We start from the raw sequence: 14,488 nt of genomic DNA, 5'->3' as shown, positions 1-14,488 counted from the left end.
TAAAACATCATCAAAACTAAATTTAACCCTGTAATATTGACCCCTGGGCTAAATATCTCACCTAAAATTAACAGCCACCTCCCACAAGCCTACGTTTTTACACGTATAATGGTGCAAATTCGTTTAATCTTTAAACGGTGATTGTTAATAAAAGCCTGGGTATATTCCAGTTGACTTTTTTAAGCGTTAAAATAACAACCGGCGAGATATGTTTGCCTTGTTGGTCGCGTTTTGTCTGTTCGGAATCGGGCTTGCCAACTCGGTCAGTCCCTTTCCAACCTTCATGTACGACATTGAGCTTGTGAGCGAACCGGCCTTTTGCAGTTTGGTTGAGAAGCGAGGTGAAAACGGAGAGCTGTCCATCGATCTTGCATATTCCTCCTTTACCGGCGACACGTAAGTAAAAGAAGAACGGGTAACGACAATTCACGATTTTTTTTTCTTGGACCGGTAACCCAATGAATTTGTAGAGTTTCCAAAACGTACAAAAATATGTATTTTACAGTTTGTTTTGTTGGTTTAAGCTGTCCTGATGCGTTTGATAACGGCGAAGTTGCACCTTAAGTTTGGAAAGCGTGCTTTACGAGACTAAATAATCCGACATTTAAATTAGGGTTCGGATTGGACGTTCACGGTCGTTTGAGAAATATTTAATAGTTTTTATTTAGTTGCCGATTTTTTAAGGAATTTAGCCGTAAAAAACATAATCGACGTATGTCAACATGCGAAAAATAATGTTTTTAAAAATTGCCGTAAAAACAAAAACCCGGGATTATTAATTAATTCTGAGTTCGCATAGCTTTGTCAAAAACAAAAACTATTGAAGATTTGTTAAAATTTAAATCTTCTTGCAATTTGCATACCCAGGATGATGAACAGCTAGGAACTGAAACCACAATCACTTCATTAAAAAATCGTTGTTTTTTAAAGATACTGATAATGATTATTTTAAGGCGTTGTATATTTTGCAAAAAAAAACATCTCATAAACTTACGGATTTAAATAAGGTTTCATACTATAGCCTTGAGACTAGCTGCCTATCGATTCGCATTGGTATATTTTCGATGCTTGACATTTGCATCTTATTTCGCAGTTCTAGTAAAGACACGGTCTACCAGGTGGAAGGAGTGAACGACTTTCTGGACAAAAATTCATTTCAACCAAAGTTGTTGACCGACGAACTTCAGTGGCCAAACGAGGTCACCCAGGTTCCAGGTAAGTAGGAAACTACCTAACGAAATGTTCAACAAGACGGCGGCGGAAAAAAAGTGATAACGTCACCAGATTTAAACCGTGAAGTAATAGTCTAACATGATGGTGTAAATGCCACCGGGACATTTTAAAGTCTAAATTAGTGATTCCCAAACTGTGTGCCGTGGCACACTACCTTAAGAAATTATCAAGTGTGCCGCGAAACTTTTTGCAATTTTGGGAAAAATTCTATCACAAAAAGTCATACAGGCACGCATTTTAGACTTCAATACGGTCTATTCGTTACAAACTAATAATATTGAGACATTTACATATAGCTTGTCGTGTGTTAAGGCCAGTTGTGAAGTTACCATATTAATGTTCTGTTGAAAGTGTGGCGCGAAATATTTAAGATTTTTTTATTGTGCCGCAACCTAAAAAAGTTTTAGAAACACTGGCCTAAATAAGAAATTTAGCCTCAATTTAAAGCCTTTGTCGCCATTTACTTGAGGGGAGGGGAGTTAGTTTTTTAATTTTTGTTTTTATAATTTTTTTCAGCAAAAAAATTGAGCCACGTTGTGAACCAGGAATAAACTTTTAGCCCGAGTGGTTCTCAAACCTTTTTCTCTTGCGAAAATTTTGGAAAACTTTGTTAGACTTGCGACGCACCGAGCAATGGGAAGTTTACTAAATCTGGTTACAATAATGTTGGTATAAGTTATTATAGTTTGAAGAAAGCGCTTAACCTTTCTTCTCCGCACCGCATTCCTGATTTAGTGTATGGCTGTTCGACTGGATACAGATGTTTTCATTCGGAGAAGTTAAGCAAGCCAACTATTGAATGGTACGAAAACTTTCGATGCCTTAAAAAACGCTTGGAAACGCTCAGAAAAAGTTACACTTAAAAATGATCATTTCAGACACTAATGCTTGTACTTTTTCAGATGGCTTGTTTGATGTGCGTACTTGGGCCGTGGCCAGCTCATTTTTTCTTCCCGGAAAAGACAACGGATCGATCTCGTTACTGGACATGTCTCCGGGTGGCTCAACCGGTAAGAAATATTTTACGTAGTGTAAAAACAGAATCGGATTTGTTGTTTGATACATTTCTCCTTCTCTCAGCCAACTTTCATACTTACAAAATAGACTCCCAGTTAGATTCGTTTTCCTTTTCAATCATTCCACGGTATTTTACCCTTGTAAATTGGGGAAGAGCCAGGCCCTGCATTACGAGCCTTTGTCAATTTTGTTCCGTTGGCTCATCAGTGTGATCACTTCCACAAGAGTTAGCGTCCTGTTTATTTTTGTGACGTTTTACGTTTTGGATTAGTAATTTTCCGTGCTGACTTTTTGAAAACCAGGCTTATACTCTGATACCGTTCTGCTTTACGTGTTTCCAACCTTAAGCTAATAATATCCATGACGGCTTTAAATAGAGCAAAGGCCCCTTCCTAAATTATGCATATTTTACCAATTTTTGGACATTTATCTGAATCACTTGGAATAAAGCAAAGTTCCCTTTTCAGTGATTTTATTTGTTTTAAACAGTTTTGCGCTTTTACGCCTAAATGCTGTTCTCGGCGCAGTATACGTTTTTCTTAAGAAAATATACGCTTACACTGTGCTTAACGATCTGGATATAAAGTCGCAAAGACGTAGGCTACTCCAATTGGCTTAGGTGAGGGTGTACCCATGTTCGCAGTAGGTCTCCGAGGTGAACAGCCTCTGGCCAAGTAAATACTCTAGTTAAAGGAAGTCTGCAAATTAGAACTCTATAACTTCGGGAAAAGGATTGGCTTTAAGGGCCGGGTCTGCTTTAATCTGTGGGCGTGAACCTGGACCTGTGTCGATTGAGGCTCGTGGACCGTCGCAAATACTCGGGCCTCGGATCACACAACGTTTATATAAACCTTTGATAGCTTTAAGTTAAATGTTTGCCATGTGCGCACGCTATAAACAAAAAAAAAACAGGTTGGCAATTTACGCAAGTCTCCTGACTATTATACGTACACGAGTTATAGGATAATTCAAACTTTTCCGCAGACCCCGTGCACATTTCGCCGTTCGAAGACAACCAGAACTGGTTTTACCATCGCGTCGAGTGGATGGACATGAACGGCGACGGACACCTGGATGCAGTCACAGCGAGAGCATACGGCACTGGAGGTGAGAAATGTGAATTCGTTTTATTCGTTGTCTGTAACTCTTGCCTTACGAATGTATACAGTAGGGCAGTGGTCGGTTTTATTAAGTTCAATAATTCCTAGTTAGGAGCATTTTTTTTGCGGAAAAACAAGCTTAAAGTTCGCATTGAAAAAATTTGTAATCAATTTCCTCGACTGAACATTTGCTGTTGTTCTTTAAGGCCGGTCCGCGACAATTTTTTTTTCTTTTAAACCGGTCCGCATTGCAAAAAAGTTCCGACGCCTGCAGTAAGGGGTAGGCAATTATTTTTGAGTAAGGCACATGAGAAACAGGAAATATCTTGGATACGGATTAAACGAGGATCTGAAGTACATATAAATATCAAATGTGTCATTTAAATTAACTGAAGGTGTAAATATCCTTGTTAAGCTGGTTATAGTAGGAATAGGTGAGGATGTCTTACAAGTGTAATTCATTAAATAAAACATTCTGAAAGCATAAAAAGGAAAGATTATAACTCACTTTTAAACAAAAATTTTATGAAGAATGAGCCGCAGGGCAATACAAAGGCCACACAAGTAGGCTTCAAAGATTTATTGATTCGAACAAAAAAACGTCACATAGAAAATGCGAAAACGAGAGTGGGGTGACACATAAACTATTGTGTGCGATCAAATATAAAAAAAACAGGCAGAGGCTAAAAAAGGATCTCCGAAGTACACGTAGGTCACAGCACTGTTTATTTCACTTACAGCGGCCGCAGAAGAGGCTGAGCTTGTTTGGCTCGAAAATCCAGGCCTTAAGACGCTATCGGAAGCCTGGAACTTGCACATCATTCACCAGGGGAAGGTGGACATCGCGTTCCGTATCCACAAAATGGAGATGCCAGACGGCAGCTTATCGCCAGTCATAATTAGCACCGGATTTTGGTGGTGAGTATACATGAAGTGTAATGCTGCAAAGGCATTTGCTAATGGCGGTTTTCAAAGTGCTATATTATGCTATTATTAAAAAACTCGGTAAAGCTAAGATACCAGCAAAATTTAGCATAGCACACCAATACGCTCAGGCGTAAAGAGCAACTTTTTTTTCACAAAAAATTTAAAATAAATAAACCAATTTTTGCGTTTTAACAGTTGGCCAACCAATGAATTGTGTTTACTTGGAATGACGTTGAAAATAGACACCAAAACTGACTACTAATATTCTGTCGCCACTTTACAATTGTAACTTTAAATGCCGTTGGAGGGGCAAAAACATTGGTCGGTTAAAAACCTATTTAATGGCTTTGAATAAACATACTTGACTCGCATGTGGCATATACAGTAAAGAGCTAGCCGTTATCTGGAGTTCAACCAACAACTGGCAAGATACGTCATCCATACAGTACTTGGTCGTCGATACTTTTGGATGGTACTTTGACTTGGAGGTGACATTTTTCATTTTTCTTAGGCTTCATACACGTGTCAAGCTTTTAACAAAATTTAGAACAATCTTTATATAACTTTGACCTTTTCTTGCTAATTTTCTACCTTCTGCTTAATAGTGCAGACGTTTTTAGATTTTTCGAAAATTAGCTTCAGCAGGTCAGTATGGGTTTTAATTTTTTTTTTAGAACGCTGCACGATTTTGCGTGTCATCCTTGCGCATGATACTCTTCTCTGCTTTGGTTATGGGTTTATATTGATAAAATTAAACGCAAAACTACAAGGGGCAATCAAGTTGTTTAAACGGTATTTAGACCAAAAATGCAGCTGCTATATGTTGTACAGTACAAAAAACGAACTTATTCATGGGGATTATATTTTTAATATTTTTTGACTTTTAAATATATATGCGCATTACCAACTTTAACGGAAACACCTTAATTTGAATAACATTTTGAGACTGTCGCACACCGTTGACAGTTTAAAACTCACGCATGCTAACACTACCTTTAATGTTTCCCAATATCCAATTTAGTAAAGCTATACAACCACCTAATTTGAATTTACATTTTCACACAAATCCGGCCTATGCATGCTGAAATCTATGTTCATCATTTTGTTTTCTCTTAAGATTTTTGACTTGAACATGGACGGATCGCTGGACATTCTGTGCACCACCTGGAGTCAGCTTGGTGACCCCGGCGCGCTCTTGGCCTACGAGATCCCTAAGGATTGGCAGACCGAAAAGTGGCCAATGTAAGTTATAGCCTACACAGGGTAATGTTGCGAACAAAAGAAGGGAGTATTCTAAAAATATAGTAGTCAAGCGCCGAAAAGCTTAAAAACAGAGGCTTTTTAAGGAGTGTTGAGGCAGCCGATCGCAAATGGTTTCGCGCGAGGTTTTTTGGTTTGTTGTTTTTTGACGGTCGATGCTTTTTGTTTCGTTGTGTTAGTACGAAACGCGAATATTAAGAGTTAATATGTATTTAAAAGTTGACACGTTGATAACGAATCGCTCAATCAAATAATTCGACAGTCTTCAAGCAAGGTATGGCCCCATTGCCGGTGTTGGCATGCTTTGTGGCTCATTATAAAATATATTCAACCTTTTTTATAATAACGACACATCGACATTGATTAATTCAATAAAAAAACAAATCAAGCAGAAAATCAATGGTAGCCTATAGTCAAATCATGTAAAATAGGATAATATTGATCCAGCGATTACTAAAATGGCGGTTTGTTTACGAAATTTTGCATTAAAACATGAATAACGTTTCGTTAATGACGCAAAACTCAAAAGGTTATAAAATTATAAACCCCGCCATTTTGTAGTAATTACAAATTGAAAATGTATACGTGGCCCTAAGACAGGAAAGGAGTCATCTGAAAATCCGGGGTAATCCAGGGTAAGCCCATCATGTGCTCGTACACACAATATGACACAAATGATAGTCTTACATAAAATTTCAAATTGTCAATGCGTCACCATTCGTTTATATATAAATTGACGGAGAATTTTACCAAGCTATCATAGTGCGCACACCATTATCGTTTAAATCTAACGACAACAAACATCAAATTTCCACAGCGAAGTTTGCCAGAACGAGGCGTTACGTAGCGAGAAATTTTTCCTGAGTTTTCGGAAAACACAAATGTATGTCTTGCGCCAGACTAAGCCACCTTAATCCCCAAACTTTCTAGTTAGTTTGAGTGTTTTGTAACGCATTAATTTTTGCGCATCTTTACTTAGAAAAGCAATATTTAGTTGATTTCGAAATCATATGGAACTTGTTTTCAGGCACGTTCTGGAGGACAACTACCGGTCGTGGAGAATTCCAGGTTTCGGCTCCCCCGGAACCGCACAAGCTTTTTGGCCGACGGTCACAATGCAACTCGAAGGAATGTAAGATGAAGTGCTTACCAGTGTTGTAATGAATACATAAGTCACTGTTTTCAATTGACTTGGCTTGACTTAAGTCATTTGGACAATGACTTGGGTTAAATTAAAGTGCTCTCCTCATTAAGCATTATTCACTGTAAAATTGGGTTACTTATGCTAAGTTTGCTTGCAATGTGTTGTGTTTTGTCTTATTTTGGAGTTACGTTAGTGCTCATTCAGACTAGTTAACCAATTTTACTAGTTCGACGTTTAGTTTTGATGACAAGAACTTGACTTGTTATTATTTAAGACTTAAGTTCTATAAAAAATGACTTGACCTGAACTTGATTTTTTTGACTAGACGTGGACTTACGGAATTTCAAAAAGGACTTATTTACAGCAATGGTATTTCCTGACCGATAAAAATAGTAGTAGTCTATAAGTGTGCATGCTTTGTTTCCGGTAAAAATAATGGAAAATGCATGAACAACTATATAGGCTACAAGCGAGATGCCTTTAGTGGAGAAAATGGCAATCATGATCCAACAACGACAAATAAACTTTTCTTATGCCGGTATGTTTTTACCAATCTAAGTGAGGCGAAAATCCTTCGATGACCCTTTTGTACATTTTTACTGTTCAAAGACACTAATAAATAAATAAATATATATATATATATATGTTTGTGTCTAATTTAAGGCAGACTGTAATAAAAATCGCATATACGGTGATTAAAAAATATTAAGTTTTTTTCGTTACTGTGCAATGAGTAGATTTTTCTTAAATTAATAATACGTAAGTAAAAAAATATTGAAACACCCTCAAACAGCCGTTTATATCGTAATTTGTTTTTTTCTGTAAACTTCCCCGCAATATTATCAGACGTATCAATTTTACGTCACCGCAATTCCACCTTTTTCTTTCTAAAAGGAAGCCATACATAATGGTGACTGGAGACGACGATGGCAAAGTTTTCGTGGTGACTCCTGATGATGATGCAGACAAAACTAATTGGAGCTACACATCAACCATGGTATACATACAAGGGTCCGAAAATGACGGGCCCCGAGGCAATTTTGAGTTGCTCGACCTTTTAAGCTAGTTGCAAACAAAATTGTAAAACATAACTAGCAAAAAGAGGCGGATTTTGTTTGAGGGAAGGGCATCATTTTTTGTTAGTAATGACGTCACTGAGTTACGTCGTAATGTGACGCATTAAACAAAATAATGTAAAAAACAAAAATACTCTTATTCTGTTTAATGGGCCATGTTCTAATGTCCAATCCCTTTGCCATCCAAAGCAGTGATTCTGCTTTTGAAGGTGAATTTATAAAAACAAACAGTATATGAAGCTAGTAAGATTCGCAACGTAAATTGCGCCCAAAAAATAAAAAATAACCTTTAAAACTATCAGTTTTTTATTTATTTTACTTTGCCTAATTGAAAATAATAATGACGTTATTAGGTGTCGCGCTCCTATGTGGTGTAAAATATGTCTTAAAAAAATCATAAAAAAAAATCCTTATGTCTTAACGCAATTCCTCATTTTCTATATTAAAAACATTTGCTTGCCTTGATTGGTATTCAAATACTTGCTATGCGAAATCAAAGTCTCATGTTGTTGCCAGCGACGATCCACTTATTGCCACGGCAATGACTGGAACTGCTAATTGGCTTGGGCAACTGGTGAATTGGAACTGCTATATACTGTAAACAAACAACATATTTCTTTATTTCAAAACAACTTTAAGACACTGCTATATGGCGAACGCAACACCAAATTTAACCGCATCCACCGACAAAATGTCACCCCACGACGACTCAATTTAAACAAACAGGACATTTGGCCACAGATTGAGGCAATACGTTGTTTGATTTAACAACTAAAGTCTAAACCAACCTATCACGAAAAACTTACAAAATACAGGGTAAATTAATGGTGAAAATAACGGCCCAAATAGACGTTAAAAGCGACATGCTTTGTCATATACGGATCTGTTCGTAAGTTTCTTGGTGAAAATAACGGCCCAAAAGACGTTAAAAGCAAATAAAGCATGCCGCTTAAAAGCGTGCTCACGTCTATTTGGGCCGTTATTTTCACCATTAAACTTATGAACAGATCCGTATATAGTGTTACAGGGTAAATTAGAACGAAAGTCGCACTTATTTTAACCGCTACTGGTTTTTGACATACATTACACTGTTAGCAAAATTGGGTATTCAATACCCAAAATCATTGGGTACTTTTTTGTCAAACAGGGTACGCTCGTGGGGATTCCCAATAAATATTTCTGGGTAATTAATACCCAAAATACCTTGGTACCACTGATATCTACCTAATCTAAATTATTGGGTATCACATTATTTTACCTAAATTACATGGGTAACATAAGCCTGTACCTAATTTAATTTCCTGGGTACGCTCGTGGGGATTCCCAATAAATATTTTTGGGTATCGCATTGTTCCACCCAAATGGTATTCTTAGGTAATATTAGGTTGTACCCACTTCACCTTTCTGGGTACGCTCGTGGGGATTCCCAATAATTATTTTTTGGTATCGCTTTGTTCCACCCAAATGCTATATTGGGTAATTTTAGTTCGTGCCATACATAATATTCAAGGTACATTTGTCGAGAAATTCAACATTGTTGGGTAGAAAAATAATTCACCCAAATAATTTTGCGTTCACCACAATTTCTAAGAAGCAAATAAGAAAGTGTATTAGAAAGAACACTGTTGTAACAAATGGAACTCGACAAATAAAAATACAAAAGAAAAAACAACATAAGGAAAAATACTTTAAAATTACAATGAAAATAGCATTATTTTGCAAACAATAATTATAATCAACGTATCACTAACATTTAAGAACGTTTCACCAAAAAGACTATAAAAAATGAAGGGCTAAACGTACATGTGGGGACATCACTCATATTAAACACACAATGGTATATACAGAAGTGGGGTTAGATTTTTACAACAGTAGTTTTTTTCTGCACTGACAAACACTGCTATAAATGGTTATTTGGGAGTCCTGGACAGCCCTCGTAACATGATATGTGGTTGTCTTTTTCTACAAAAACAAAATATGTCCTTCACTTAATGCAAACTAAGTTTTGTGTTCCTTCTCAAAAGCCATTAGACAAATATATTCTACTAATCTAAACATATATGAATTATAAAATAAGTAATGTTAACAGTATCAATTTTAGGCAACATTAGTCTTTATTGTTTGGAGTTATTTTATTGTATATTATCACTTAACAGGAACTATAAACATATTTCTTACCAGGAGAACAGTTCTTTGTTTTTCAATGGCGTTTGGTTAATTTGCTTCACCTGGCCAGATACGGTCCGTTGTTAAGCATAGTGGACACTGCTGATAATAATCCTTGCTTGTCTGTAAAAAAACACATTAAGTTAAAAACAAATTATAGTGCCGTAGTCTGTATGTGCCTATACTTTAAAATAATATCACTTACTACATGCATATTTGTGTTTTTATACTTAAAATTAGGAATGTCTAATACAAGAAAATTTAGGCAAAATGTACCGGGATCTGATCCAATACCAAATTACGTCATTACTATATTAAAATGAGCAAAACAAATTTATAAGTGCATTTACAGGAAAGACTCTTTAGTGATTTTTAATGTAAAATTTTCTCAGAAATTTAACTTCAAATTAGAAAACACTACAGTGGATTGAAAAACATGGCAAAGTGCATAAATTAATATGATGAGAAGTACCGATACTAATGGAATTTGGTTTATCAGTAACCTATAGTTCCAATAAGTGCAATAGTTAATGTTACAAAACTATTTAGGTAAACAAAATTGCCTCATGTAAAGCATTTTACTATATAAAGCACACTTGTACAAATAAAGGTAATATCTAAAAACAACATTGACAATTATTACCATATAAAATAGCAAAATATTGCAAATATTAATTTTGTACCTCTAATGGCTTTTTGTAACTCTTATCCACTGAGACAACTTCATTTTTTGCAGTTTGGGATTGCTGAAAGATGAAAATAAAAACTAAAATAAATGATTTAACAAAAGAGAAATTGTCTTTTTATTTGGATAAGGGTGGGTCAAATAGTATTATATTAATTATTTATTAACATTGCTTAACCTACAAGTTTTTGGTGTGAACTTGACTGGGTCCAACAATAAGATCACCAAAAAAGGTAAAGTAGTAAATATCAGTGGGGTATATTTTCTTGTTTCTTTTTCAACAAAAGTGTTGACGTATAAATTAAATAAAAACAGTAATGTTTTAACTTACCATAAAAGGCTTGACCTAGACATATCCACCTTCCTTTTCTTTTTTATCCTAATCTTTTTAAAGTTGAGAACACGATAACTGCAACTGGCTGATGTTTATCACACTTCTCACATACACATAACTTATGTGGTTCGCAAATTAACTTTTAGACGCGCGCTTGCGGCTTGGCGAGACAAAGGCGTTTTTAGACGCGCGCTTGGCGAAAGAATGCCTCTCGCTTAACGGAGTGTGACGTCTCGCGCCGACTTTCAAAATTTAAAATCGACGCACCAATTTGCCGTTATTTAAATATTTGTACACCTAATAAGCGTTATAACAAACTGGAGTATTTAATGTATGTTAGGCTCTAAGCTTCTGAACTAACTCATAACGGTATGCCTAATAGATCAATAAGTGAAATAGGACGTTATGGTCCGCCGATTTTTCATCTTAAAACAGACGCATTAATCACTGTCATAACTAGTTATATTTCTAACATAACCACTATTGAACAAGTTTTGTGTTGATCATTACGATGAACAATAAAATGTATGATCCATTAATTTGTTTTTTATACCCGGTGCTAAACTTTACCCAAGTTTGTTTTGGGTTAAATCTATGAATACCCAAAGTTCCCAAACCCAATTATGTGAACATTCCTTACCCAACATTCTACCGATATTATTTGGGTGCATGTTGACTATACCCAACTTATTTATTTTGGGTACAAATCTCGGCTCTGAATTTGGGTATAAAATCCTACTACCCAATAATATATTTTTCTTTAATTGGGTAGCATGTTTTTTTACCCAAGAAAAAATCAAAATTATATTGAGTAATTCTACTTGGGTTGTTTTTTAGGGTACCCAAATTATTTTGCCATTTTTCGGGGTAAACTCATGTACTACCCAAACTGAATGAAGTAACCATTATTTTTTTCCACGCCCTTTATGTATAGTATCCCCATTTGGTTCATTTGAGGAATTTGTTTGTCCAAAATTTAGGTTAGAATCCTTGAAACAGTCTGCTTGTGTGTATTTAATTTTTAGGAAGTCATAAGTACCCAATTTGTTAATTAGGTATTTGTTAACTTTACCCAATTCACCGATTTTTGTGTATTTAAGTTGACTTGATTTTGTAAATAAACCAAACTGTACGTTTTAAAATTTGCTTTGGAGTCTTGTTTTATGCTAAGCTGAAACCACTGTTTTTAGGAAGTTAAGAGTACCCATTTTGTTAATTAGGTATTTGTTAACCGTACCCAATTCACCGATTTTGGGTACATGCGTTTTGGGTATAAAAGCTCATACCTAATTCTTTTAGGGTGTTATGATTACCCAATTCGAGAAATTGGAATTGGGTACTTGTGATTAATACCCAATTTTCCTGTTTTGGGTAGAAACGTTCCATGAATAATTGGGTATGAAATCTTACTACCCAAAAAAACATTTTCTTCCAATTGGGTAGCATGTTTTTTACCCAACAAAAAAGGGAAATTTCTTATGAAAAACACGCTACCCAATTCTACTTGGGTAAGTTTTAAGGGTACCCAAATATTTTGGCCCTGTTTCGGGGTAAACTGTTGCACTACCCAAAACTTTTTCAATGAAGTACCCAATATTTTTAACAGTGTAGATTGCCGACAAAAAATCCTCTACAAAAATTAAATCTAAGTAAATAACTCAATTTGTCAAGTGTTTTCGCAACAAAGTCATTTGCCCTGAAAAACTCCTCTTAAGATATAGTATCCTGGTAGCAACAATTTATGAATACACGCAGACCACCCCATCCGTCAGAAATCAGTGCAGTTCTAAGCAAAAAGGTCTACGACAATCAGTGCATTCAAAGGATCAAAAAGTCCGACTTTTAGACTTTGAGGTCTTGGACAATGCACTAATTTGCATTAACAAATGTGCATAAGAAGATTAAGTTTAACAATACTTGACCCAACCAAACCCAAACGCTAACCAGCGCCCTAACCCAAATAATGTGCGATAATTTAATAATTATAACGCTTCAGGCCCCAATACCTCAATTTGTGACGTAATAATCTTAAATACAATGGACGAGAAACCACCCGAGTTTGGGCTTTTTTCCCCAGCATTTAAAGAATTATTAAAATAACGCACATTATTTGGGTTAGGATTCGGGTTAGCGTTAGGGTTTAGGTGGGTCAAGTGTTATTAATCCTATCTCATATTTTTTGTTATCTTTTCTGAACTTTTAATGAATATATTTAATTTATCTTCGCCGGGAGTTTACCTAAAGGTTCAAATCAGTGCATTGCCAGGACCTCAAGGTCTAAAAGTCTAGACTTTTCTGCCATTGGATGCCCTGATTGTCGTAGACCTTTTTGCTTAGAAATGCACTGATTTCTAACGGATCGGGTGCGCAGACCGAATGGTTTATATTTTAAACTCTATACACTGCTATATACATGGCCTTAACCTGATAACGACTAAGTGTTTGCTATTTGCAGATTTACGAGCAAGCAGAGGGAACGGTTGGCGCAATAGCGTTGGCTGACGTCAACGGTGACGGGTACGCTGACGTGTTCATGCCGTCATACGAGTACAAGTTTATTCGCGTCATGACGTACTTGCCGCTAGAATAAAAAAACGCGGGAAAATAAAATCACGGCACGGGATGTGCTTAATTACTCGCGAGAAAATGTTTTGTCAGTATCGGGCAGGTGAACAATGTTAGTTTGTTTCAACTATTTGCAACATCAAGTTGAAAAGTATATTAGCCTGACTTATCTACGACTTTCACAAACAGATCACTAAAATATAGGGTGATAATCTGGTTAAACAGCAATCGACTCACAATGGCGTCATAACTGATATACCCACATAGTAACATTCCACCCTATATTCTATTCTACTTTAAAACAGTAAGAATGTGAGACCATTTTATGGATTCTAACTTGCTTCTACACAAGCGCACGTCGAAATCAGGTACTATGTAGTCTTACTAGAGTCCCGAGTCTGTTCTTCAATATATTTACGCTAAGAGCCTGGTATAGCCGTACTCACTCCGGAGCTATTAAATTTGTATTTATACTCCAATGATTCTCAAACTATGATGAGAGATTATCAAATGTGCCCTAAAATGTACACTATATTATTCAGATTACGGACAGCAATATAAATCCTCGCATTGCTGTGTTCAGGATTGTTTTAGGTTATAATTACCCTCTCGGATAAAATATTTGCCGCAAGCTAAAAAAATATACAGGGAACACTATGATTTAAATTTTAGAGTCTAAGTAATTTCACACCTCTACGACACTTTAAGTCTATTCTACCCATATAAATGTTAAAACATTTCGCCGTTTTTCCGTGACGTCATAATCCATCCGCTTAACAAATTATTTTACATATCAGCATGTCGAAAGTTCTGATTTTCTAGTCTTTCTGTAGTAGTTTTTGCAAAATAAAGTCTGTTTTATTTTTGCTACAAACATTTTTTGAAGTTAATTACGATTAACAAATATATGGTTGGACTAGAGATTTTCGTTTTGAAAAAAATGAGACGTTTGCTTTTCCAAAGAGATTAAAATCTCGTTGT

At 35.9% G+C, this 14,488-nt stretch overlaps 1 protein-coding gene and 1 long non-coding RNA gene across 2 annotated transcripts; one reads left to right on the top strand and one right to left on the bottom strand.

Moving 5' to 3' along the window:
* Positions 1-208: 208 nt before the first annotated feature.
* On the top strand, positions 209-13,532 carry LOC146159092 (uncharacterized). Its single transcript, XM_083384859.1, has 10 exons — positions 209-396; positions 1,094-1,215; positions 2,136-2,243; positions 3,235-3,357; positions 4,091-4,268; positions 4,663-4,765; positions 5,395-5,519; positions 6,565-6,669; positions 7,576-7,678; positions 13,398-13,532. The coding sequence occupies exons 1-10, from the start codon at positions 209-211 to the stop codon at positions 13,530-13,532; spliced, it is 1,290 nt and encodes a 429-aa protein (XP_083240985.1).
* LOC146159093 (uncharacterized) lies at positions 9,213-11,077 on the bottom strand. Its single transcript, XR_014494735.1, has 4 exons — positions 10,940-11,077; positions 10,607-10,669; positions 9,936-10,046; positions 9,213-9,719 (listed from the first exon to the last, which is right to left on the bottom strand). It is a non-coding gene; the product is annotated as an uncharacterized LOC146159093 (long non-coding RNA).
* Positions 13,533-14,488: the final 956 nt, after the last annotated feature.

This window comes from Ascidiella aspersa, chromosome 3 (assembly GCF_963924565.1).
Source record: "Ascidiella aspersa chromosome 3, kaAscAspe10.2, whole genome shotgun sequence".
NCBI classification, from domain to species: Eukaryota; Metazoa; Chordata; class Ascidiacea; order Phlebobranchia; family Ascidiidae; genus Ascidiella; species Ascidiella aspersa.
The sequence above is the reverse complement of the archived record's forward strand: the minus strand, read 5'-3'. Positions and strand labels throughout refer to the sequence as shown.